The following is a 26,545-nucleotide window of genomic DNA, read 5'->3' on the forward strand; positions in this document are numbered from 1 at the left end:
GTATTGAACAACTATTGACATGGCTCCTTTTGCACTGTTTATGCTAATTATTGTCTGCTGTTTTTCACTGTAGGTGGCCAACGTGGAGCTGTACTACAAAGCCACCCAGTTCTATCTGGAGTTCAAGCCCTTGTTACTGAATGATTTGCTCATAGTGCTTTCCCCCAGACTGGACCACTCCCGTGCTGTCAACTTCTTCAACAAGGTACACTTTAATCTCTAATTATGACAAGAGAAGGGGTGTGATTGAGTGCTTTTCATCAACCTATTTTTATGCACAATTTTAATTGGCATATTCAAAATCTGAGTCTCTCTCTCTCTCTCTAAATTCTACAAATAAATCAGTGTGGGCCAATAAGGAGACTGTAACGTTCCTCCTCTTAATACATTAAACAAACATAATCACCTTATTTCATCACGTTTTCCACCATTTGAGATTTGGCTGTCTTTGACTTGTTTCCTATTCTTCTGCAATGGTTTTATTCCACCTGAGAGGAGAAATAGTGTCTATTGCGATGACCCCTAATATTTACACAACGGTAGTTTGGACAGACTAATTTGTAGATTTTCTGGAAATTCTTATAAAATGAAGGATGTAAACTTGGCTAATGAGATGTTGAATGTACATGCGTGTCCACAGGTGAAACAGCTGCCTCTGATCAAACCCTACCTGCGGTCAGTACAGAACCACAACAACAAATCAGTCAATGAAGCACTTAACAACCTCTTCATCACAGAGGAAGACTATCAGGTGAGGGAGCCTTCCGTGGTGCAGCAGTCTTTTGTTCAATATTTTCATTTCATACATGTACTTATTGTTTATTTGACGGTCTCCCCTTCTCCCATGTTAGGCACTGAGGGCATCAATTGATGCCTACGACAACTTCGACAACATCTCACTGGCCCAGCGCTTGGAGAAGCACGAGCTGATTGAGTTCAGGAGAATCGCTGCTTATCTCTTCAAGGGCAACAACCGCTGGAAACAGAGCGTGGAGCTCTGCAAGAAGGACAAGCTCTATAAGGTGTTTATAGTGTTCACCTTTACTCTTGTTGTGACTGTTTCTGATGCACTGTATCCCTGAACCCGTCTGTGCTGTGTCCCCCGCAGGATGCCATGCAGTATGCGTCAGAGTCCAAGGATATTGAGCTAGCAGAGGAGCTGCTGTCCTGGTTCCTCCAGGAGGACAAGAAGGAGTGTTTCGCCGCCTGCCTGTTCACCTGCTACGACCTGCTGCGACCTGACGTGGTGCTGGAGACCGCCTGGAGGCACAACATCATGGACTTTTCTATGCCATACTTCATTCAGGTCATGAGGGAGTACCTCAGCAAGGTGGGTCAGCTCTTTTCTGAACTGAGACACAAACTGGTTTTGATACATAAACGAAGCCCATATAGCTGTGCAAAGCTGCTGTCGTCCTGTCGGGGGATTAGGGGAAGAACGGAGCACATTTTAGTTTAGTTTTGTACAGATTAATTCAGATTCTCTTATCTTTGATGGATTATCTGTTAAACCTGTTTCTGATTATGTGCAAGATCATTTATTCAAAGTCCAAAATTAAGTATTTGTCATCTCTTCCTGTTTTGGTCCTTTACAACAATGTCTTTCAAACATGGATGTTTCAGCTACATTTTCATTTCTTACCATTGTATTAAATGAAAGACACTCAAAATTCTTTCCAATAGATGTCTGTTTACCAAAATTCCTTTCCAGGGAAATAATTTTAATGTTTTCCTATGCCGCAACTCTTCTCTTCCAGGTTGATGCGGTAAATGAACAGGTGAAAGCTAAATGCTCTGTATTTGATCTCAAAGTATTTAGCTGGGAAGACTGCAGCCTCGAGTGTGCATGTGTTTTAGCTACAATCATTTTGACACCGACACTGAGACATCTTTCAAGTCGAAACTGTAGTTGTGTAACTTTGTCGGTGTAGTCCATAATAATGCTCAGTCTCAGGAAATTAAACTGTAGCCGTCTGCTGCAACAATGCAGGATTGGAGAGTTCATGTTTGCTATTTTGACATCTGGCATTAACTTGCATGCATGATCAGTTGATGGAAAAATAAATCGGGTGTTGTATATAAGAAATTCAATGACGGGCATCTGAACTACAGTGCCTCTGTCAGGAAAGATTAAACCTCAACATGCTAATCCAGTCAGAGGCTTCAATGACTATTAAATTATCTGCTACTTCTCATAAAAGTGCATTTCCTCACAGATGCTGACACTGCACAATATGAAGCTATGTTCTTTTTTTAAAAGGCTTGTTTTGATCACTGGTATAGGATAGAAGCATGTCCGTCACGTCTCTTGCTCATACGTAGCACCAGGCTGTTTTTGTTGTTGCCTGGCTTCCTGTAGAAAGGTCAGGGAGCACCTGGTTGAGACTCGCTCTCCTCCTCCCAAACTGCATCTCAGTGCTGCAGCCTCTTACTCACTGCCAGCTGTGTAACACAAATGAGAACTGTTTTCTGAAGAGGCATGGAGAAACGGAATGATACATGCATATACAAGATGTGAGAGTGCACTGCTGAGCCAGCCTTTACTTTTAACTCTGCAAATAACTGCATCCAGGTGCTACTGCTCTCACCCATCGTCCTGGTGTGTACATTCTGCTCATTGCTGCATCTGACTTGTTGCCTGTTTTTTTTCTTGTCTCTTTATTTAGTCATGCACTATTAAAGAATTGGCCTCTTGTATTGCCAGGCCAACCAGATGGTGCTTCATCTTATTTAATATGACTATTTAAGACTTCTAGTGCTAGTAGTCAAGCTTATATTTGGTGCAAACTAGAAATCTCAGCATACTGTGTAAAGTGTCAAAAGCGTAAGCAAAGGGCACTGGTTCAATCACTTGAATTTTGTCTTGTTCCTGACAGTTGGGTTTTGTTTTTGCTGCTGCGTGAAATCTGCATAGCGTGGCAGCCCACTTGTCAGAAGTCGTCACTGTTCAGGGGATTTTATTCATTACTTGTTGTGGCTTTGCTCTGAATGCTGCTGTTTCTTTGCATTGCAGGTCGATAAACTAGAAAGCTCCGAGTCTGTAAGGAAAGAGGAGGAGCAGGCAACGGAGACGCAACCCATCGTCTATGGTAACGGTCCTCATTACGCCAGTGTCCATTTCACGGATCAAAAGCAAAGGCAGCAGTCATCCCTGCATATCTGTATCGGAATAAACTTAAAACCCCGAAAAAAAGTATTAATTAACTACATTTATAGCTGCTCTATAACATAAAATAGGCATTCATTGTACAGGCCTTTTTGAAAAAAAGATCATTTTAATCTAATCTGAGTTTTGTAAATTAAGTTACGGTATTTTCCAATTTATTGTGTTATGCATTCATCAAAGTAGTTGCTTTTAGTACCACACCTGAAAAGGATAGGATAGATTTTTAAAGCAAAAAAAAATACAAGCATCAGCGAACCAACGAGAATGTGCTGTTCTTTAGAGTTTGACATCAGAACTGTGGCTCTAGTTAGAATAAAACAGACCGGTTCTGATGTTTGAAACCTTACCGATGGGTGTGTTTCTTGCAGGCACGCCCCAGTTGATGCTGACAGCGGGCCCTAGCGTACCTGTGGTCCCCCAGCAACCTTACGGCTACGGCTACCAGGCGCCTGCAGGATACAGTCAGCCAGCAGCCCAGCCAGGCTTTGGCTACGGCATGTAAAGACCCCACCCCCTTCTATCCACATGCAGGCTGGAGCTACCATCCATCCATCCCCCTCAGTCCTTCACCAGACCATTAGTGTCTTTCTCTGCCCCCCCCCCCCCCCCACAGGGAGCAGGGAATAACACAGACAACCGTTTTTTCTCTTTTTTTCCCCCCTCTTTTCAAACTGTCATGAAGGACTCAGTTTTATTTCTGTCGTCAAAGAAACATATTGAATCGCAAAGATTAATTTTCTCACATTCCGTATTGACTAGATTAATTTCTTTTGTCTATTTTATTTGAATGGGAAATGGTTTATGTACAATGGGGGGGCTTGTGAGAAGAGCTAGTCCTCTTCTCAGTTTAAAAAAACAAAACAAAAAAAAGGTCTGTTGTGAAGCATCTGATTTGCACTCTGTAGTGAAAAGAAAATTAATGTAGAACCTCTTCCTTTTGATGTGTGTGTGTGTGAGCAGCTTCTTCTGTCCGACTGTAAAATGCATTTAATTATTGTATATTCAGACACAAAAAAAATGCTATTATGTTCTTCTATATTTGAACATGAGACCGCCGCTTCCGTGACCACAATCCTGAAACACTACGGTGTACCTGTCATGTCCCCACACAGGAAACCCAAGGGAGTGTTTTACATAATGATTTACAGGAAAGTTAGATTCTTCTCTGCAAAGCCTATGCAGGACTCTCCAAACAAATTGGTATTCAGACGACGTTTCCATCTGCTTAAGTACTGCTCGAATGTGGGACCATTCCACCTCAGGAGGGACTGCAGACCTGTTTGACTAACGTGCCCCTCTTACTGCTGCGGTCGGTTTCTGCTGGATATCATTCACTGTTGTGGAGCGTGCAGGAGAGATTTGTCAAACTTCCTTCTCCCCGGGTCCTGTTGAGGGTCATCTTTTAACTCATTCAGTTGACCTCCAAACCGCATCACAGGACTTGTGGTAATTTGAAGTTTTTATCAAAGGCTTGCGTGTATACAGGAAATCAGTCATTAACTCTTTGAACTTATATTCTTATCTAAATTACCTTAGATTGAATTTGTGCACTTAAGATACTTGATTGTGCATAATCAGGATCATAATGAATGAAACAGCGGTTTTGTTTTCCACTTAAAAATAAAGGCTTCTTGTTTGTCAAGAACAGTATGGTTGTGTCTTGATTATACTGTGCAAGAGTATCCATTTACATTACATCCGGTGTATATTGCTGCACATTCACAAATCCTTTAAAAATAGTTACTTAATAAATATTCAATAAAATATAAGTGTACATTAATAAACTGAATGTTATATATTCTATATTAAATCAGACACTGATGGGACAATGCTGGGTATTACATCTCTTTTTTTCTTTCAACCAAAAAGGATTTTGCGCTAGTTAGGGGGTACTTGGCTGAAAAGAGATTTCACAGGTGGAACATCACTGAAAAAAGGTTGAGAACCACTAATGTAGTGTGGAGTCCAATTTGATATTGGAGAAAAGTTTGTTTTCTTATGCCTAGAATGACATTCTCCATTTCTTGTCATCTGTGGTGACTGTCCGAGCTCCTGATTCAGCTGTTGAAATGGATTGTAACATGGTCTTACTTTGTCTACCTTGTGTGACGTCGACGAGCTGAATATGCTCTGGTCAGTTCAACAGCAGCATTGGCTCACTTTGTAAGGATGTAGTGTAGCACCATCAGGTGGTACAATTAAAGTAGTGTTACTGCCATTCATTAAAAATATTCATATAGCATCTCAGAACGCCTGGAAGTTTGATTTGTCATTGCGTTCCTGTAGATGCACACAAGACAACAGATGTGTTTGATTATATGGAGGCATTTGTTCCTACTTATCTGTAACAAACTTTTAGGATGGTCAACTAATCCAGCATCTAAGACCAGGCATCTTTTTTTTTTTTGGAGGGGTCAAAATACAAATGTCCTATTCAAATTACAATATTGACATGACACTAACCAGCTCTGCTAAATGTCAGATCTGTTTGGCAGTGACCTCCATTGTATTCTGTGAAACCTTTACAACATAACTATCATTTCAAAATTCATTTTTGGGTATTAGGATTTGTCTTTATTGTATTACAAGATCATTTTAGGACCTTGCTCATTCATAGCAGGCAAGCACAGGTGGATGGTTTACATTTAAATGTATACAGTAGTACTTATGGCACTGCTATTTTTACCAGCTCAAAGCCATTAACGTTATTAGTAACACCTGTGCTTTTCCTGCTTTGTCAAGTCAGTGTCTGTAATCTTTATTGTGCTTGGATTCTGATGAGACGATGCCCATCAGTTTACTCTGAGAATCATGACGTCACGGGTGGAGGACTGAACATGTGGTGTTAATTCCAGTGTCACAAGTATCACATTAAAGTAATTCATATCAAGCCTTTACTGTTATTTGAGTCAACAAATTTAACATGTCAATTGTTTCATAAAAATAGAAACTCAGTGGACTCAACTAGTAGAGTTTCAAGTCTCCAGTGACTTTGTCAATCAGATCAGCTGGGCCAGGACCGATACCCAGCACAGTGCGTGAGCCGGGTGCGATTTGAGTCCGTCCTGCGTCCTGAATCAGGCTGACAGGAAGCCCCACTTCTTTGGCATGACCCAGCAGATCGATCAGGGTGTCCTCATTGGGGGCCTTCACCACCACCTTGGGCTGGCCGCAGTACTCCCACTGTTTGAGGAGCTCGGGGTTCCTGCGCTGAACCTGCTTGTAAGCGGACACGGCTGCATGGGAGCACTGAGCGGCGACCTTCCCTTTTCCCATCTTCAGGTCGTTTCGGACCACTAGTATCATCTTGAACTCTCCTCCTTCTCCCATCACGCTTGCTTCACCAGTGCCGTTCCCCATCGCTGCCATCAGGCGTTTAGATGTGGGGCCCAAGCGAGCCCGAAGGTGCCAACCAAGCAGGAGCCCACAGGCCAGTCCTGATACGACACCCAGGCCCAATGGGCCGTACGCCAAGTCCATATTGTTGAGCCTGCAAAAAGACATGCAGAATAAGGGTAGTCCATGTCCCAGCTACACATGCACTTTAAAAGTCAGACATTTGTTTTGTTTTAAGTATTTGAAACATTGAAAGCAGCTATTAAAACACTCAAAGGTCCATTCACCAACTGTTCTGACTCCACTTTACTCCCCAGCTGTCGTCTGTGCACTAAAAAAAAAGCTCCAGAGCGGCTACTAATTTTGTTAATTAAAAAAAGTAATTTGCCCAAATGTATGTTTGTAAATAACCGTTAGACAAGTAACATTTAGCTAGTTCATAATGCCTGTGGTACAACTTAATCATTTAAAGTTTTTTTCATAGTGTTTAGTAACTGAGTGGAATAACATCTGTCTATACATTTATCTTAGCTTTGTTAAATACAGCACAGATTTAGGATTTCACTAAATTGTTAGTTATGCGTTTTGACGAAAACTTCGCATGCTAACAAGCTAACGCTAGCTAGCTACCACCTTTAGTGGAACTGTTCATGCTAACGCTAGCTTCCGGGCAAGAAGCGACACCGCTTCCTCTCCAAACACCTCAAGTACAATACATATCACTTGGCGAACAAATAGACTCGAGTTTATATCTTCCAGTCCCCCGCAGTGCCAACCAACACGACACATGGCAGATTCCTCCACTAGTTACATGTCATACCTGCTGGTTCGCTCGACGTGCCAGCAGCAGCATGAATGAAGCTTCAGCTAACGTTACTTTTTTTTTATTGTCTCTTGGTGATGACGTCACAGCACCACGACTTCCCCAAAGTAGAAAATCTGTTATTTTAAATTTAAATGTAACATATGTTTTGTCTCAACAAATTGTCAATTGTTTACTTTCATAAAGTGACCAAAATATGTTGGATACAATACTGTTGACATGTAATGTAATGTAATATGTTATATGATACCTTTTATTCAGAGAGAATTGGGTTTGATACCAATACTATGGTGGGCATACATAAAGCAAACTGCATGTAAGATATGCTCGAGGTCTAATGCTACTAAGGCTCCTGTTGTTGCTGTGAGATTATTTAAAAAAAAACTCAGGCTGTACTCCACAGCCGACCACCTGAAAGGAAGGAGCCAGAATCAATGTGGGCTAATTCTAATGAAGGCACAGTTGGACATCGTCAACCCATTTCCACAGGTAGTGAGAGCGACAGGTGAAGGCAGTATTTCATGAGAGGGATTTTCATGACAGAAACTCAAATACTCCCACACTCTCGTGGTAGAAGAGAAGGCCTTAAACCATCCTCTCCATCCCCTTTACTGTAATATCACTCATTAGTAATAGCAGCTGATAAGATAATTAGTTGAATGGAGATCCCCTTGGTTGTAAAGTAAATACACCTGTATCTGGACAGAGATGGCTTTAAAAATGATCAAAGAACAATAAACCGTAGATGAGGAGCATATGGAAGGTATTCCTGACCTTGCAGTTAAGCATCAACAAGTTGCACATTTGGAGAAGACTAATAACATGTGCAGAAGTAAAGGGTTAAACATAATTAGGTCTCTGAATGACACACAAATGTCTATATTTGATCAGATAAGACAATGGTGTTTGGACAAGATAAGTTGAAAAAAAAAAAAATCCAGAGCCATTTCATGTTTTTATGACAGGTGGTACAAGGACAGGAACGAGTCATTTAATTTGAGCGCTACAATATGAAGCAACAAGGTTATTGTCAACATTGTGTTGGTATTTTGTGTATTGTTAACTGCTCCAACTGGCATTCAATGCAGCATTCAGTTTACATGCCTCAACTATTCATACAGCACTTAGCATTGACACATATACTAAATTACCATACACACCTTTGGGTAAGGAAAAGATAAATAGTTTATGTGCGAAATAAAGTAATCTGCACTTTTTAAAAGTTGATGAAATATCCATGGTTGATCATAAACTGATGGCGTACATTCATGGCAGATTACGGCAGATCAAACAAAGTGGGGATTTCCCCCCATTCGGTAATGTGAGTGTATGCTGTGTAGTATCCAGGTGTAGTTTAAGGTCTTCAGCTTTATTTGGCATCTGAGGTGGAGAAAGGGTTCATATCATATGTAGCAGCATGGAGCGTCAACACTGTACATCATGCATTTAAAAAAACCTGAACAGGTGTGTAGGTGATGTCTGAATGATGATGGAGTTAGATTGTGCATCTGTTTGGCAATGAGTTGGTAGAAACAAGGGTTTCTTTTCTTGCATTACAAGAGATGTTTAACTTTACATTTTTGATATATAACTTAAACATTTTGTGACAACATTTGTCATATATGGCAATCATTTAAAACTTAATTTATAACAGTCATCCAACTATATTAAAATAAATAAAGACCAATTATGCATTAATATAAATGTTCATGCTATTGCTAATGCAGGGTTTGCGTTACCTTTACCTTCATGTAGCCTAAAAAGAAAAAGAAAAATGTTCATAATAATTCATTCATAAAATTCTCTTCATAATAATAAAAATACAATTATGGATGATCAGAGATGAGGGCTGTCAGACATAATACATGTTTTTAAAACTGCGTTCTGTCTGCAGAACTGAATTTGAAGACATAGTGGGCAACATGATATGAGAGTTGAAATATTACGACATTGGGGATCAATGTAAATTCTAAACCATCATATTCAATATGAAATGTTGCTAGCTCAGGCTGAGAGAACATGTGATATTAAAACACATTATATATTATATTATATATGATGTCTTATAACCGCACTTATGATGTACATTCATTGATGAAGTGTATGACGAATAGAGATTGAAGTCGATTCCAAGATTAATAAAACTCTAAACACATTTTTGGAAGATGTCGGATATTCAGGTGTGATTTTTACTTCTTAATTGGGGATTTCATTCAGGTGTGCTCCTCTTCATCATGTGCACGACTGAATTGTTGAAACATTATGAAACCCAATCTCATGTGTTTTATTTGTTGTAATGTAATTAATTTAAATAAGAAAAACTCATCTAAGTTATGTTCATTTGTAATGAATAGAAATACAGTTAGATGGATACAATCAAGTACATTTGTTTTTAAAATAATTCAATAATCACGTTTTTTTTTTAAAGGCAAAGTGGATGTTCTTCATAATGTCCGGTGGTATGATACAGTAATGTATATTCACAATCTGTGATTCAAATGAAGATTAACATGAGGTTTATAAATCCCTTTAACCGTTTCAGGGTTGGATTGGTAATATGTTGATAATATATGAGCCTTATTTGGTTCATTTGATGGAGTATTGTTCTCCCACACAGCTTCTTCCACTTGTTGCCTCATTGTCAGGACTGTGTACAGACCGAGCTCTGTTAAAACCCTATGACTCTCCTGTGATGTCATGGTGCTATAATAAACATATTTATGATGTATTAACATTACATTACATTACATGTAACCCTCTTATTATGGGGAAAATACGAGCAAATATAACCAAAATAACCAATTCATTTTATTTTGGCTTGTCAGAGAATTCAGAAAGAAGAAAAATAAGATCAACTGATCTGCACACTATAATAACAAGCATTCAATCAATATATGTGAATTCAAATTAAATGGTGAAAACCCCCACCTGTCATTTTATTATTTATTAAATCTGATCTCTACTCATCTTTCCATTAATGATACAGCAGGTCAGGTGCCTTGCTCAAGGGCACCTCGCGCTCCCCTCCCAAACCTGACCTGCTGGGTTCAACACTAACTTTTAGGTCAACACTGCCATCTATTGAGCAAAGCAGGGAACTACAGGCACCTACAAATACAAGCCGGTAGAAATGTAATATGACACGATACCATTTGCATTCACAATCTCCTGCTCCCCATCACTTCAAAGATCACATCAGAATTTTTATTTTGGCATAAATCTGAGATACATGGGCATGACGTCAGGTAAGGTATTTTGTTTAATATGTCATGTGTACAAAATAAAACAAATACCTTATTGTCCCACATTTACAATACTGTGCTGTGGATACGAGATGTGGGTGATGTCATCGAGCTCGTTTGCTCCTTATCAATACATTTTGAATTCAAATCTGGAGATGAACACAAAATAGCAGTGTTTAGAGCATGGAGAGTGCAGTATACGTAGTTAGACACGATAGGCAGACAGAGATCCAGCCTAAAGATAGCATATGTTCTGCTGTAAGCTGAGACCAATGCCGAGTGGCAGTTAGATGAGATGAGAGAGAGCAAAGACCTTTCCTCGTTCACATGAGCGTTAATAAGTGTTATGGACGGCTGGATGAATTGGAACATAGAGACTGAACGGATTGATGTGTAAATGTTTGCCTTTATTTCTCAGGAGTTTTCTTTGGGGTGTCGAAGTTATTCCCTCAAGAAGGTCTTGCTTTAAAGGATATAATTGTAATAAAACAAGTAAAGGAGGTCCACATTTTTCACAAAATCGTTCTGTCATAAGTGGGGGTGTATGTATTTTAGGATAGTATTCGTTCACCTATTTTCTTTCAGAACAGTAAGCGACAATGATGTACTGTTATTGTGGCAGAATCACGATGCTATTGTTCTCATGACAAAAGGTGCAGCACTATCTTTTTCTGGATGTTTTCACAAGCAATTATGACAGTGACACCTTTAATCTGTAAGTATTGTGACCCTTCACTGCTCCACTGTAGTGCCCATTGCTGTGGCCTGATTCTGTCTCTCGTTTGTCAATAACTTTCTTTTAAACTTGATGCTTCTCATACACAACAAATACGTCATGATATCTCAGCAATATTACAGGGGATGAACTGAGAGAAAATAGATGACCCGGGGCCGCCTCCAAAAGTTATGCTTGACACAGATATCCTCCATGTTTTGCACTTTATTGTAGAGTATAAAGTCATGTAATGAAAGACACAGAAAGTCTTGTCCCCTTGAGACTTACTCTTACTGCATCTCCCCTAATAAAGTCCCAAGAGTCATTCAAAAACGAACTAACAAACTCAACTTCCACCAGACAGTTGAGTTCGGATGTACTTTTCTCACTCTGATAAACAAGGTGACGCCGAAACTAAAACATGGCAACGTGAGGTCTTCGAGTTATGACCTGGAAAACATGATTTGGGACATAACTGAGCTCTCTTTGCCCAAATTCCTTCACTCTCTGCGTGAAACCTACTGAGGACTGAGACGTGTTAGAAGTGCGCTCCAGGAAAGTGATGCACTTATTTATAGACCTTTAATTAGACTCGCTCTCTGGAGGTTCTACCAGCCAAATGATGAAATCTCCCCCACTTTCTGTGTCTATCTTCTGCCAGCTTGCTTTCCCCTCCCCCGGCAACTCTGTATCAGTCCTCGATCCCTCACTGGCCCCCTCCATCACCACACCCTGAACTCAAGTTATGATGCAGTTCATGGGTAGCCTACTTTTACCCAACATTTGCCACTGGGACGCCATCACAGGTTTCATTTGAGCCCAGAACTGACTGTGGACTAAACATCAGCAGAACGGTGAGTTTACCCTCTCTGCATCAATGCATTGCGAAGACTCATTAAGCTGCTATTACAGCACTGCTTTGCTGTTGTACACTTTCTCATAATCTCTCCAGTGTTGTTATCTCGGTTTGAAATGTGGGAAATGGAGTTGCAGCTTATCAAATGTATCATCTTGAATATGTGCGTGTGTGTGTGCGTGTGAGAGAGAGAGAGTGTGTGTGTGTGTGTGTGTGTGTGTGTGTGTGTGTGTGTGTGTATGTGTGCTCTGTGTTTAGTTTCTATTTGTCCCTGGCACAAGAGTTACTCAACAGGTCCGGGTTGTTTTGGTGGAAGTGATTGCGCAATCAAGGACAGGAGCAGAGCTGCGCTACCGTGTTGCTGTGAAACTGTTTACTATACCGTAGGTTCTGATTGTGAATAATGCATAGAGTTTCAATGAATAACCTAATTAATCGTTGTGTAGAATAAAGCACATACTGAGGTGCATATGACCAATTTGGCACCAACTTCTCAGATAAGTGTTGCTTACAGAATATTACACATTGACACACTTTGTTGAGGTCTTTTGTGAGGAGAAAAGTGTATTAAAGGAGATAGATAACCCAAACCATGATCTTTTCCCAACATAACCAAGTCAGTTTGTTGCCTAAACCTAAGGAGATTTCCTGCAGAAATCCCTGAAGGCAAACTTCTCCCATGTGCTTTCCAGCTTGAGCGTGTGTGTTCAAGGTTTAGAGTCTGTGATGAAAAGCGTTTGTTTGTGGTTCCCTGAGAAGGCCAAGAGCAGCTCTCCAGATGCCTTGCAGTCTAATCGTCTGAGCAGGTTTTTCTTTTCTTTTCCGCTGTGGCTGTGGCACTTCAGTTGCTCCAATCGGACTGCAAAGTACCCACAGCCTCGTTGTTTGTCCTCCAGGACCGCACACTAAACCTAAACACCCTAGACCTACCAAGTGGGCTTTAACCGTTTCAAGTGTCAGGTCCTTCAGCAAGACACAATTATTGGACACGACCCAATAGTGTCTGTCACCTGACAGCTCAGAGTGTTAATGCATGGAAACAGGAGCCAGAGGCCCAGACCGAGGGCACAGGATAGAGTGTGTGTGTGTGTGTGTGTGTGTGTGTGTGTGTGTGAGACACTGACAACACCACCAGATGGTAAACTGCATACCTCTGTGTCTCACCTCTCACTGACAGATTCCCGAGAAGCCTCTGTAAGGAGACACTCTGCAGACATGCTTTTAGACACGTGTATATTGTGTGTAGGTTCCCCCAATATTTACACACATTATCGTTCCTTCCGCTGTGTAAGTCATTTGATCACCACAGGGGGGTGGATTTATGATTCAGTGTACACACAGAAAAATGAACAACGACTTGCTCCCAGTGTCAACATCAATGCTTTTTTGTTACTCAACACTCATCAGGTTATGCACAGGCCTGGAACAGGCTGGTGTGTGGGAGTGCATACGGACATGTTGAAGTGGGGGGAGTGTTTGCGTTGTTGTTGTTGTGTGAGAGGGTCTGTGTTTGTTTTGGGCTAGCGTCATTGTCAGACTTGGCAAGCAGTGTGCGGTATGGTGTGTGTGACTCTGTGCTTAAGGCACGTCTCTTCTCCCAGCAGGACTCATTCCTGGTGAATAAGATGGCAGAGTACGAGGCTGAAGGGGAACTCCCTCGGAGGCGTCTTGGCATCAAGGAACAGCAAAATGGAGAGCGGACTGGTAAAGACAACATTTGTTTAAAATACAGCTGAGGAATAGATCAAACCTGTGCTTAAAGATACTTCTATTATCAGTGCATTGGCATTGAAATGCCTCTGTAAAACATGTAAATGTTCTTTTGTTTGTACTTGCGCTGTGCGGCTAGATTCGGATGTGTCTGTGGATGAGAGGAAACAGAGGGACGGGGAGGAGCGTGAAACCCTGGTGCTATGGAAGAAACCTCTGCTCACACTCCACTACTTCACCCTGGAGCTGCTTGTCACCTTAAAAGAGTGGATATGGAGGTGAGACCCAGGGTGGGAGGCTACCTCCCCCAGAAGCACTGCGCCCTTTTTCTTCAGAATTGCCCCAGAGGTGTTCCTTCTATTTTCCACATCATAAATGGATGCAGTTGGTCATTAAAAGTTTAACCCGGAATTGAGAGAGAGCGAGCTAAAACTTTATTGATGCCTGAACAGAAAACTATTTTGTGTGAAACTTAAAGAAAGATAACAAAGTAATTATATGACTTTTAGTGCATCAGTGCAAATTTGACTGAAACACTCAGGACATGGCTTACAAGCTGTTTTGAGAAATCCAATATACATTTATTGCGTGTGGGGGAGAAAGCAGATAAAAGACGAAGATTAATTTCAAGCCGCAATGTCTGTGTTTGGTTAGACAACCATATAAACCTAAATGCCAGTTTGGCTGAGAAAGCACCATATAAATCTTAATTTTATTATACATTATTCATGCGTTGATGCCACTAGTGCCGACGGCAGCTAAGAAGTGTTTTTGTAATAGTTGTATTTATAGAGGTGCTGGTGCTGCTTGTCAATCTCAAGTGGAAACAAAAAAGGTTATGGTGGTTGTGAAAGAAGAAATAACGACCATACACTCGCCACAATCTCTACCTCGCACACACAAAAGCACAAACACACACGTAAACAAGCAGACAGGAGGCGACCTTGGTTGTCTCCGTTTTCTGCCCCTCGTAAATGTTAAACCTTACTGCTGGTAGAGCTGGCTTTCCACCTCGATAACTGATGTCACCTCTCCCACAAAAGCCACAGCATTAGTTAGACCAGACTATATCAGAGTTTGCTTTGGTGACAAATTCCCCGCGCTGCACAACGTGTCCTTTACACGCCTCACAATCTTTGTTGACTTGGAGGGCCTAGAAGAAGGTCAGAGTGTACGCTCAGGGAGGCCTAAGTGGTTAAGTGTGTGAGGACAACGTGTTTATTTTGTAAACTACAAGAGGATGTGGTGAGCCGCAAGCACCGCGAGCAGTGTTCTGACTGAGAGAAGCTGCTGTTCACCAACACTCAAAACACATGGTGTTGTAACTGCTGCATCGTGGGTACATGCAAACCTGTTACGACGAGGTTTATCTCGAATGTCAATAGAAGGGGTTTGTAATTTCTAACATATGCACAAGGAGTCCTCAGGGCTCTGCACTTGTTTTGCTCAAGATGTATATGGTGACCATGGTTGTGAAAAGAATAGAGGGTTGGGATGGGGGGGGGGGGTGAGAGATTTTTTTTGTTGTAATAAATCATTGTATTCAAATTACTGCATTATTCTGCATTTAGATTTAAACCTGTAAACATAAAAGTAAATTTGTGCTGCTAATTAGAGAATGGTTTACAGACGTAAGCCATTCCTGAGTGAGAAAGCCAACAGGTATTACAGCATGATATAGGCCACAGTCATTATAGCAAACTGTGTTTTTTCTTTTTTGTGGAAACACTGAATGTTGCTGGTATTGTTACATCCGGTTATTTTAAAGACATATACAGTAACAAGGATATTTATAGAGAAGTTAATTTGCATATAGAGCAGTGAGTATGATCCGATTACAAATGGTCTCTTGAGACACACGTGGAGTCGGTATTACCAGGTGTGAACTGACAGCAGACTTCTAGAGCTTTCCACAGCTGTCAATCAGGCATGATGAGACAAGGGGTGTGTGAAGGGGCCACTCACTTTGCAAGCGTTGGTAGCTAGCTAACGTTTTCTAACGTTACCTTACTTCCACCTGAGGATAGTCATTAGCCAAAATACACGACGGCTAACAGAAAAACATCAGTTTTACAATACAGCGTTAGCTGGCTAACGTAAGTTTAGCCAGTAGTTAGAAGTCTCCAATTAAAAATGCTTCAATAAAGCACCATTATATACAAAATGTCAGCAGAAATAAGAAACAAAAGTACTTCAAAGTTGTAACCTAACACTTTGGTAAAGTTACAAATTACTTTAAATGTAGCTAATGTTAGCTAAGTATCTAGCGTTATTTACTTTACACCACTCCGAGCTATAGTAACATTACAATAACATTGAAATGAGTTACACAGCAGGTACATTGCAAAATGTATTGAATAAGTGCAATATTTATTTATTTTGTATACATGACTACCGCACTTTACTCAAAGCTAAGATAACATGCACCTCTCTCAATACACATAGTACAGTTAGCATAAAAGTAATAACCAAAGGGTTGCATAGATACACTGTGTCAATTGATGTTATTCGGTGGTGGAGTAACAACTACGGTTTTGCACACATATAAAACTGGAAAGTTCCTGCAAGGCCAAGGTCCCCCTTGTGGCACCAAAGTGGCAAGAAGCTGCCGAGCTGGGCAGGCGGGGCCACAATTAGTGAGAACACCGATTGATGTTACGATAGTTTAGCTGCCATAAATCGGTTTTACGATTTTAATTGAGTCCCCAGTTCTCTTTGTACATCCTGAGAGCAATCACATTGCAATTTTTTTGTTTCTCATTCATTTGATATACTAATGATTTCGCTAGTTTTGTGACAAAAAGGAACAAAATACACTCTTTACAAATAACTACTTTTACAGTCACAACAATCAGCTATATTAATGAGAAAAAAAAGTCTGTTTATTTGTTTAGTTTTTTACGCTTTCGTGGCATCTAAACATCAGCAAAATCAAAAAATGCAAGTCTGAAAATATCTTCACTCTTCCTCTGCTTAGATGTAGGTGTCAGTAGGTGCCAGGAACTGCCAGGAGCTGCCAATGCCACTAGATGTCAGAGGATGGCTACTAGTCAGAGGAGTGCCACAAGTCAAAGGAGTGCCACAAGTCAGAGGATGGCAACGAGTGAGAGGATGGCCACTAGTCAGAGGAGTGACACTAGTCAAAGGAGTGCCACAAGTCAAAGGAGTGCCACTAGTCAGAGGAGTGCCACTAGTCAGAGGAGTGCCACTAGTCAAAGGAGTGCCACTAGTCAGAGGAGTGCCACTAGTCAGAGGAGTGCCACTAGTCAGAGGAGTGCCACTAGTCAAAGGAGTGCCACTAGTCAAAGGAGTGCCACTAGTCAAAGGAGTGCCACTAGTCAGAGGAGTGCCACTAGTCAAAGGAGTGCCACTAGTCAGAGGAGTGCCAGGCTTACCTCTGCTGCCTGTCAGATATCAGCTGTCAGCTTAACAATTTCAATGGTTTGATACGTGGTTTACAAATGTCTCCGTTCAAAATAACTATAGTAGTGTCACTCCTCTGACAACTTGTGGCACTGGCAGCTTGTGGCACCTACTGACACCTACATCTGAGCAGAGGGAATATATTTTCTTTAAAAATATATATATATATTTTAACCACTTCACATGAAAAAACACACAGACAAATAAAGTGACTTCTTTCAGACTTTTATTTATATTTATCTTTTCATTATTATAGCCGGTTATTGCAAGTGACTGTAAAAGTAGTTATTTGTTGTGAGTGTATCTTGTGTTATTTTGTTTAAAAACTAGCAAAATCATGAGCAAATCAAATGAATGAGAAATAAAAAAGGGCAACGTGATTGCTCTCAGGCTGTATAAAGAGAACTGGTGGCTCAACTAAAACCATAAAACCCATTTATGGCAGCTAAACTGTCGTAACATCAATGGATGTTCTCGCGAATTGTGGCCCCGCCACACACAGTTTAACATAGGTGATAATATATGTGGGCAGTGGGCACATAGCTTGGTTACTTTTACCAGCAGTTTGGTTTATGACAATATGGCACAAGGTGTGCACAAGGTGATTGATCTAAATTGTTTCTTCACACTCTTCAAAATGTGTGGTAAAACATAATCCATGTTGTTCAGTGATCTCAATTGCCATAGTCTTATAGCAGTGCCCAACAATTTTCTCAATATATATCCAGAATTATATTAATTTCAAAAGGACTGAGGACAGCTTCTTTTTTTTTGCCAGCAGGTAGAGCTTTTCCCTATTGCCCAATGTGATCCATTACCTCAAAGTGTATTTCCCACCTTATATTATCCTATTGTGAAGCCTATACTTTTGGCTACTTCTTGATTCGTTTTTAGCGGTTGTCTCTCCACCCCCAAAGTTTAAATAAAACTGATGTCCTCTCTCATTCAAATCATTCCCTTCCATTCACCTCACTCATGCTTCTAATGGTTCCTCATCTGCCCTCACACCTTGGCCTTCCTACTCACCATCTTCTCCCAGTCTTTTATACCATTCACCTCTGCATGCTCACATTTTAACCCATCATTTTCCACCTTAATGTTCTTCTTCTCCTTCACCCAGGCTGTGGCAGCAAAGACAGACAGTGTTTGGCCTGCTGATCCTGCTTATCCTCCTCCTCATTGCCTACTGTATTGAAGGAACACACCAGAAGGTGACTGAATACTGTAAATATTTTCCATAGTACATTATAACCCCACTTTGGGTGCTGTTCAGGGTCCCCCACCTTAACCCAGACCGTCCAGCTTTTTTTCGACTGACATGAATCAGAAAGTCTGGCTTTCTTTAAGGTATGATTTCATAATGTTTTCTTTCTGTGCTGGTTGTTAGTGACGGAGTGCAGGTTACAATTCCACAGTTACCACCGTAAGACTAATTGTAATACACATATTGGGACAACTGTAGCTCTGGAAGCTGTGCGGGTGTATATTCATCGAAGAGTTGGTGATTTGATCCCTGGTTCCTCCTGTCCTTTAGCAAGGCACAGGCAGCACCAGCACTACTAAGGTTGAACATTGCTATTTAATGCAGCCCATTTACTATTTATTTAGGTCCTGCATAGTGACGGGGGGTACGGTGGGGGGAGCAAGTCTGATTATAGTGCGTCTGTCCCACATAGTTATCGGCACAGATAACTTATTGGCATTCGCACTGCATGAACACAAGTGCATGCATAATATGAGAGGATATTTGCATGAACATCTTCTCTAACAAGTGTGTGCCTGTGTGAGTGTGCCTACATCATTTTCATTTAATTATTAAATTCCTGCAAAGCACAGTTGAACCTGCTGACCTCTTGTCCACAGGAATAACTACTGTAGCTGTGGCTGTAAACCACTAAAGACTGTGCTCCAGATCTGACTAAAACCATTCCCCTTTCTTAATGTTTCACCCTTTTCTATATGTCCTGACATGTGCTGTAGTATTTAGAAACCCATTGCCATAAAACGTTTCTTTCAATTTCATTAAAAGAGACTCCGGAGTTGTGTAATCACTTCACAAGAACTAGGCTACACAGTAACCATCGCCCATGGCTGGAACTGCACTTCCCAGAAAAAGTGGTGTTTTTGTTTTGCTGGGTTTCCTGGGAAATGGAGTCTTCAGTCAGAGCCTCCCCCCCCCAATTCCCAACACCCCTCAGTCCCCTCCCTTCTTCCCGTAATCTACACACTCCATGCTTCCTCCTGAAAATGACCTGCATTGGCTCAAGGGAGGAGGTGTAAAACCGAGTGATAGAGGCGGATGTACGGAAGGAAGAGGAGCAAAGAGAGAGAGAGAGAGAGAGAGAGAGAGAGAGAGAGAGAGAGAGAGAGAGAGAGAGAGAGAGAGAGAGAGAGAGAGAGAGAGAGAGATATTGGCTTGCCTTACTTTACTAGTTGTGTAAGTGCTGGCTGCCACCAAAAAGAATAATGGTGCTGTTCTGCTGTCAGTGTGCTGAACACTCCTACCCTACTGCTCTGTCCTCTCAACTCAACAACAACCTCTGTCTCTAAAGGTCTCTCTCTCTCCCTCTCTCCCTCTTTCTCTCTTTCTCTACCACTCACTTGCCCTCACCCACCCTTTTAAGTGCCCTCTGTTCTCTGTTTTGCACATTTTCTCTCTCTTACCTCTCATCTCCTTCCCTCCCCTCTTCTCTCTCTCCCCCCCCCCACACACTTGTTTTCCTCACACTCTGTGCATGTGTCTCTGCCATGTGGTTATAACCGTCCCTCTTTCTGGCCTCTGCGCAGTATGTGCGCTACATGGAGAAGAGGACGCTGTGGTGCGCCTACTGGCTCGGCCTGGGCATCCTCTCCTCGGTGGGTCTTGGCACCGGCCTGCACACCTTCCTGCTTTACCTGGTAAGAAAGCCTTTTTTTTTTTGCGTTCCTCCCAGTGCAGCTATCGACGTGCCGGTGCGTGTTTGTGCCAGTGCCCACGCTGCAACCCAGTGGATGGTGGTGGTGCAGTGACGCAGGTCTCCAAAGGCTTGTGATTACGCTGCGGTGGTGTTGTTGCTAAGGCTTTAATCATAACAGCACCGCCGAGGCTCCGCGGGCATTTGCACATCCACACGTGAGTTATGGGCGTGTGAGCGTGCGCGCGTGCGCGTTTCAGAGATGAAGAAGAGACGCTGTGGTAGTGGCGCTGTTTTGACAGGCAGTCTAGGAACAATCGCACTCGCTGACCCCTCTGACTGAGTGCACATGAGGATAAAAACACCCCCCCCCCTCGCTCTCTCTCTCTCTCTCCCGGAGTTCTTTCTCCCTGCTCTCATACTCCCCACTGCGTTGCTCACTCTCACTTTCTCTCCCTCCTCTTACTCCTTCTCCTTTGCATGTCCTTCCTCTGCGTACAGTCTCCCCCCCCCCCCCCCCCCCCCCCCCCCTCTCGCCCCCCCCCCCCCCCCCCCCCCCCTTTCCTTCCACCTTCCTCTTTTCTGTTTTTTACCCAAACTCTCCTCTGCCTCTGAGTGTTGTTGTTCGGGTGGGGAGGTGTTGGGTCTCTACTGCTGATCAGATATCAGGGTCCCGAAACATCTGCTTGTTTTCACTGCTCTGAGTCCATCTGTCATCGGTTGAGTCCACTGGAGCACTTGTATGCCCAGTGGAGCTGGACTGGGAACTTTGAAGTGTGTGTCCTCTATTCTGCTGGTTTTTTTTTTCAAAGCCCAAACTCTGGTGCTCCCAAATGTAATTTGAGAGTTGTTTAGCTACTCTCCCCTTCGTGACCCAGCTCACTTTTTCAAGAGGGTTTTAGTGTTGGAGAGCGCCATCTAGTGAGCAGGGCCGCTACTGCAGGCTGTGGGTGTCATTGGGTTCATGACAGAACTTGGTGCTCTCTGCTGGAGCTGCTTTTGTGCATTTTTTTTCAGTCTGACTGATATTGTTTTTAAAAGGCCGGTACTGGGGCAGATGTTTTTAGATCTGAGCTATGGATAGGCGACATGATGTTTTGGTGTGGAGATTCAAAAAGTGTTTTTCACATTTTCCCTTATTTGCGTGAAGAATGTCACTTTTAAGCCGTACGTGTTTCCCACCGAATGGACTCCTTATTGGGTGGAAATGCCTCTGAAACCACATTCAACCTGCGAGAGTGCAAATTAAACGTTTTCCGGCTTTTACCGGCTCACATACCTTAATCTGTTGATGGCAATCCAGCTGGTACACACTGGAATGAAAGATGAATAGATTTTTAAATAGTCTGTGGTCGGTGAGGATCATACATTACTTTGAAGATGGTAAAGACATTACATTACTTTGAAGATGTTAAAGACATTAGCTGATTTTCATTTTTTTTCCAAATACAAATGTAGCTTATTATTGGCCTTATTTATAACTCCAACTATATTTGTTTTGTATAAAGAACCCTGTCTGATCAAGTATCTAAATCCTCTCTTCAACTCTAAAACCACAAGTGAGAAGCACAGAACTGACCTCAGAGAATTCTAATTACACATCATCTTTTTTGTTGACGCTTTGAGATTTTTCAGTGATGTTGTTAATTTCTGGGTTCTGACAGATATTTTTGATTTCTGACAGCAAAAATAGTTTTTAGAAATTCTGTGGTCAGTGAACAGTGGCGAGTACCAGCAGACTTGGGTCAGTGATTGGATTAGATTAGATGTTCCCACATGCAGCTTGACCTTTCTGGCACTGGGTTCCTTCCTGTCCATAGGACTTAATAATATGCTAGAAAAAAGAACTAAAGTGGGTCTCGATGTTTACCAGCTCTTGACTCTGAGTTACCCCCATGTCAACATTTAGAAACAGCACCACCGTAGTTACTCTGTAAGTGGTGTACAAGTGCACCACTCGAGATATACTCCAGCTCTGTGGAGAAGTGCCACAATGAACTTTTATTTTACAGCTTCTCATCCAGTTTAATAAAACACTTTTATTGGATTTTCCTTGATCATGAGGAGCGCATCTCAAACAATAAGTAAGTTAAACAATAACTTGACTGGCAGAAAATGAAGCGCAACCATTTTCATAATCAGTTCATTGTTAAACGTCTTGCTCTTATGATAGTAAACAGACTCCCTTGTGGTTTTGGACTATTGGTCGGGCAAAGCAAGACATCCGAGAAGGCCACCCTGGACTCTTGTAGTAGACATTTTTCAATTTTATTTCAATTTTTTTTTGACATTTTACAAACCAAACGACCAATCAAGAAAATAATCAGTAACTGAATAGATGATGACAATCATTGTTAGTTGCAGTCATAGCTGATTATTTTTGACAACCCTAATAATATTGTGGTGTTTGTAACTGAGCTGGTTCATTACTATAACAGTCAGTAGAGGGTGCCAGTGGTTTTAAGAATATAAACCAGAAAATTCAGAGCAGACTTGAATTTAAATCCTTCCACATGTCATTCAATTAATACGAAGTAGCAATACTTGTATTCACATAAAGGCTACAGCTGAAGAAGCATTCATTGTCTCCATGGCAAATGAAAATTGAAGAGAGTCATCAGATTATTGACGAGCATAGTGAATCATAAAACTACTAACGCACACATTTCACTGTACTCCTGTTTTTCTTTTTAACGTTAAATCTGAAACTCTTTTTGCATAATTCAAATCAAACAACCATCAAGGTCTTCTGCCGTGCTTTATTCACACGATATAACATGTGACTGTGTTGCCATATGACTTTCTCTACCTTCCCAGCCATCTGTCTGTCCCTTTTCCTGACTTTCTAAAGGACATAACTTCTAGATTGAAGCAATTATTTTTCATTTCCTCCAGTTGCTCCACCGTGTGACTTTATACAATTGAGTAATGCTACTCGCAAGGTTTCTCTTTACCGTCTGAGAGACTGAAGTGACCATCTTTTACCGCTAACAGGTGGAAATAAAAGACCACACACGTTAATATATTAACAACACACATCTACCATGGTGGCTGGCGGGAAGCTGTGAACGTTGCATTGTGAGGGTACTGCAGAGCCACCAACAGAGGGGGGTAGCAGAGCCAGTAACCTACAAACCATCCCAGTCAATGAAACCAGAGCAGAAGTGGCAGCTCTCCTTTTCCCTGACATGGGCAATCGCTGCCCTGTGTCTCCTGTCTGTGTTTGTGTCCCGCTCAGACTGCGGGAGATCATTGTACACGGGTCAGGACTGGTTATTGGAGAAAGATAAATCCCTGCAACTCAGGCGTGGAGAAGGGGGGGGGGACACACAATCAAGTGTATTTTATCCAGCTGCTTTCGAGGGAGGAGGTCGTGGCTTCTTAGAATACAGACCATGAAAACAATAAAATCATACAGGAGCACTGGAGCGATCTCATTTCTGATTTCTGGGCTGCGGAGGAGAGGATCAGTTCACACACTGAGTCTTGCACCTGCGCATGTATCTGTTATAATGATTGTAACAATCGCAGTTATGAGTTATCGCAGCATCCCCACTTAGGTTTTTGAGTCTTGGTTTTCTACTGGCAACTAATGCCACTGGCCTCCGAATCCTCTTCTCACTGAAAAGGGGTTAGCGATGAGTGTGACTCTTGAATGCTCGGGAATGCTGTAAATATTTTAGAAGAGAGTCATCCACCATTAAATCACTTTCAGTAATGGCTGTTGCCATTAAGTCATTATGGGCAGCATGAAAATAGTTGTGCTCAACGTTAAATCAACAGCAACAAAGAATCCAAGTCATTATAATAGAAGCTGCGCACGTTGCTGTTTACATAACAGAAGCTCGGGAGTCTAGTTTTCTGTCCGTCAGGCTTTGAGCTGAGAGGTGGACATGTTGTGTCTTTCTGGGAGCATGAATTCTAGCAGCCACTGGGAGGGGGAAACAACAGCGATCCTCTGGGGTTACAAACCATATTTGTAGCGTGTTTATAACTCAGGATTTTACTGTGCCCTGTCTTTCAAAACATAAACCGGTGGCTTTTCTAAATAGTGGAACATTCTATCGTTTTCTCTATTCAGTTTCTTTTAGGTTTGCGAAATTATAGGTCGCAGCGGAGGTTTGTGTACAATATACAGATTTCCCCCAGCAAAACCCCTCAAATTAAGTTTTTGCTGCTGGCAATTACCAGGAGCACAAGGTTCAATTAGCCCCAACTATCGCTGTCAGTGCCCAGCAGGTTGGTGAGTGCAGCAGCTTCCCGGCGTTGTTGTTAACATCACACGCTCAGGTTCTTAAAGTTCTGCCGCTCGCATGCCGTCACGCACTTCAGTGCCGTCCGCCCACACGTTCCCAGTCAGCATGGCAAGGTATTGGACAAAGGGCTGTGTGTGTGTGTGTGTGTGTGTGTGTGTGTGTGGGTGGTACACTACCCCTCACTCACCTGACCATGGCTTTTACAGTGACGAGCCTCGCCACAAACCCTCGGGGCACCTCCACGTTCCCATGAGCAGAAAGCTGGCTGCTTTGTTTGAGTTGTGACTCACGCAGTCTGTTTGACCTGCACTAAACGTTCCACTACTCATAGGGGTCACCTGACAGGCGTTCATGAGAGCGCTGTATATGACCTCACAGCTCCAGGTAGGCTCTTCAGAAAGTCTTGAATGTACTCTGATGGGTGTGCATACACTGTATATATAAACATTATTGGTTCATAATTGTCTTGACTTTTTTTTGCACATGCCTTTGATGACAAACATGACTCAACATAGCATGGCCACTCCTCTGTTCATCAAAGTGAGATACCTTGCATGCGTGTTAGCCACATCATGAATGACACATCAGGATCATGTTCAGTTTCTTTGAGAAGCTACACGTGAGTCACCACTGGCAGTATCGGATCTCTCTCTCTTTAACTTCAACACCTCCGAAATTATATCTGTGGCCATTCATTTTTAACTACATCAAGATCGTGTTTCTGAACTTTACCGCTTGGATTTGATGCTCCCACTACTGAAAGCAATATTACTTACATGCCACAGAGATACATTGGTTGGGAATTTTACATGAGTAAGTTATGGATCTACAGCTGCTTGTGAGGGGAATCTAACTTTGGGTTGTAATAAAATAATCCCATGGCCAAGATGGCAGCGTATCATTTTTTTGCCACATAAAAACAGAAATAAAAGACCTTTAACAAAACAGCAAAATATCCCCCAATCAATAGCTTTCAGAAGTGTCGCTTGAATACATTTTTTCCTTGCAACAAAAGAAAAACATCTTTTGTGTCTGGGACCTAAATAACCACCGTTTTTAAAGACACTATATGATGTCAGACAGATTGTCTTCTTGGAAACTCCAGGTATGTATACATTGAGACTTGTTTAATCACCTTAGTTTTTACAAGGACAATCTGATGTTCATCTATAACTTTTAAGTAATTCCTCTTCTTCCTCATAAGGCTGGAGACATGGATCTTCTGGCCAAACGTCTAGTGCCTTATTCATCTTCAACAAACTCCCTCAAAGATGAATGCCAGAGAGATGTGTAATTGGGAGTGTTGTGTGTGTGTGTGGTGTTTCTAATGGCATCTTAATCTTAACTGTCACACCTCAGCCATCCAAGGCATGCGTCTGTCTGTCTCTGCCTCGGAGGCCCCAGGAGTGCTGTTTATACCAAGTACAATAACCATTTGATCTGAAAGACATTCACACACACACACACACACACACACACACACACACACAAACACACAGCCCACAGCAAGCAAACCCCGGGCAAAAGTGGGCTTGGTGTGTAGCCAGTCTGGAATGGCACCAACAACCCTGCCAGAACAAGCCAAACCTGACCAGACCAAACCAGCGTGATCCTGGCACACTGCAAATGTTAAGGTTATTCGAAGCAGAGTTTTGTTCTGAAATTCTACCACAAAGGTCACCCAAGACTTCTCTGTTCCCCGTCACAACCCCACGCACCCTCAGGTGGGTCTGTGTAGGGGTGCTGACTGACTTTCTATGGGGCCCAACGTTTTGTTTCCCTGCAGTAGTTATAGGTGTCTAAACACACTCAAAGAAGATATATACACCCTTTGCTCTTTGATGTAATTCATTCATTGCATCATTCAACTTAAACACAAGTAAGATTTTTAGATTTCAACTAAAGACAAAGTTTTCCCATTGTAATCTGTTGGAAATATATTATTTTAATGTTCTATTTTATTAGAACATGAACATTTATATTTCTAAACGCATTGTGTGATCTATGTGTTAAGCTTATTTGACATCCTTAATATGGAACTATAGATAAAGTGCAATGCAGGTTTATTTCAATGCAAATTGGAGTGTTGATTCAGAAAAGTGTTCTCTGCCACCTCCACATTTG

The 26,545-nt window shown here is 41.8% G+C and overlaps 3 protein-coding genes across 7 annotated transcripts in view; 2 read left to right on the top strand and 1 right to left on the bottom strand.

Annotated features, from left to right (window-relative positions):
* The window catches only part of cltca (clathrin, heavy chain a (Hc)), a 29,206-nt gene extending 24,395 nt beyond the window's left edge, over positions 1 to 4,811 (top strand). For both annotated transcript variants that reach the window (XM_034550422.1, XM_034550423.1), the window contains 6 exons: positions 74 to 205; positions 641 to 751; positions 852 to 1,022; positions 1,109 to 1,330; positions 3,014 to 3,089; positions 3,535 to 4,811. In XM_034550422.1, the coding sequence (XP_034406313.1) occupies positions 74 to 205; positions 641 to 751; positions 852 to 1,022; positions 1,109 to 1,330; positions 3,014 to 3,089; positions 3,535 to 3,668 (846 nt within the window). In that variant the 3' untranslated portion in view covers positions 3,669 to 4,811. The remainder of the gene's footprint in view (positions 1 to 73; positions 206 to 640; positions 752 to 851; positions 1,023 to 1,108; positions 1,331 to 3,013; positions 3,090 to 3,534) is intronic.
* A 1,105-nt stretch (positions 4,812 to 5,916) lies between these two features.
* Positions 5,917 to 7,398, bottom strand: ptrh2 (peptidyl-tRNA hydrolase 2). Its single transcript, XM_034550426.1, has 2 exons — positions 7,323 to 7,398; positions 5,917 to 6,656 (listed from the first exon to the last, which is right to left on the bottom strand). Exon 2 carries the CDS (start codon positions 6,644 to 6,646, stop codon positions 6,131 to 6,133), a length of 516 nt encoding a protein of 171 aa, XP_034406317.1. The 5' UTR covers positions 6,647 to 6,656; positions 7,323 to 7,398; the 3' UTR covers positions 5,917 to 6,130.
* A 4,256-nt stretch (positions 7,399 to 11,654) lies between these two features.
* LOC117742691 (vacuole membrane protein 1-like) overlaps positions 11,655 to 26,545 on the top strand; it is a 53,267-nt gene continuing 38,376 nt past the window's right edge. Inside the window, exons 1-5 of one of the 4 annotated variants that reach the window (XM_034550269.1) lie at positions 11,655 to 12,136; positions 13,740 to 13,842; positions 13,988 to 14,126; positions 18,392 to 18,482; positions 20,059 to 20,169. In XM_034550269.1, coding sequence (XP_034406160.1) covers positions 13,764 to 13,842; positions 13,988 to 14,126; positions 18,392 to 18,482; positions 20,059 to 20,169 — 420 coding nt within the window. In that variant the 5' untranslated portion in view covers positions 11,655 to 12,136; positions 13,740 to 13,763. Of the gene's footprint in view, positions 12,137 to 12,501; positions 12,522 to 13,739; positions 13,843 to 13,987; positions 14,127 to 18,391; positions 18,483 to 20,058; positions 20,170 to 26,545 lie in introns of those variants that run through there. The other 3 variants (XM_034550270.1, XM_034550267.1, XM_034550268.1) reach the window with 3 other exon arrangements.

This window comes from Cyclopterus lumpus, chromosome 14 (genome assembly GCF_009769545.1).
Source record: "Cyclopterus lumpus isolate fCycLum1 chromosome 14, fCycLum1.pri, whole genome shotgun sequence".
Lineage (NCBI taxonomy): Eukaryota > Metazoa > Chordata > Actinopteri > Perciformes > Cyclopteridae > Cyclopterus > Cyclopterus lumpus.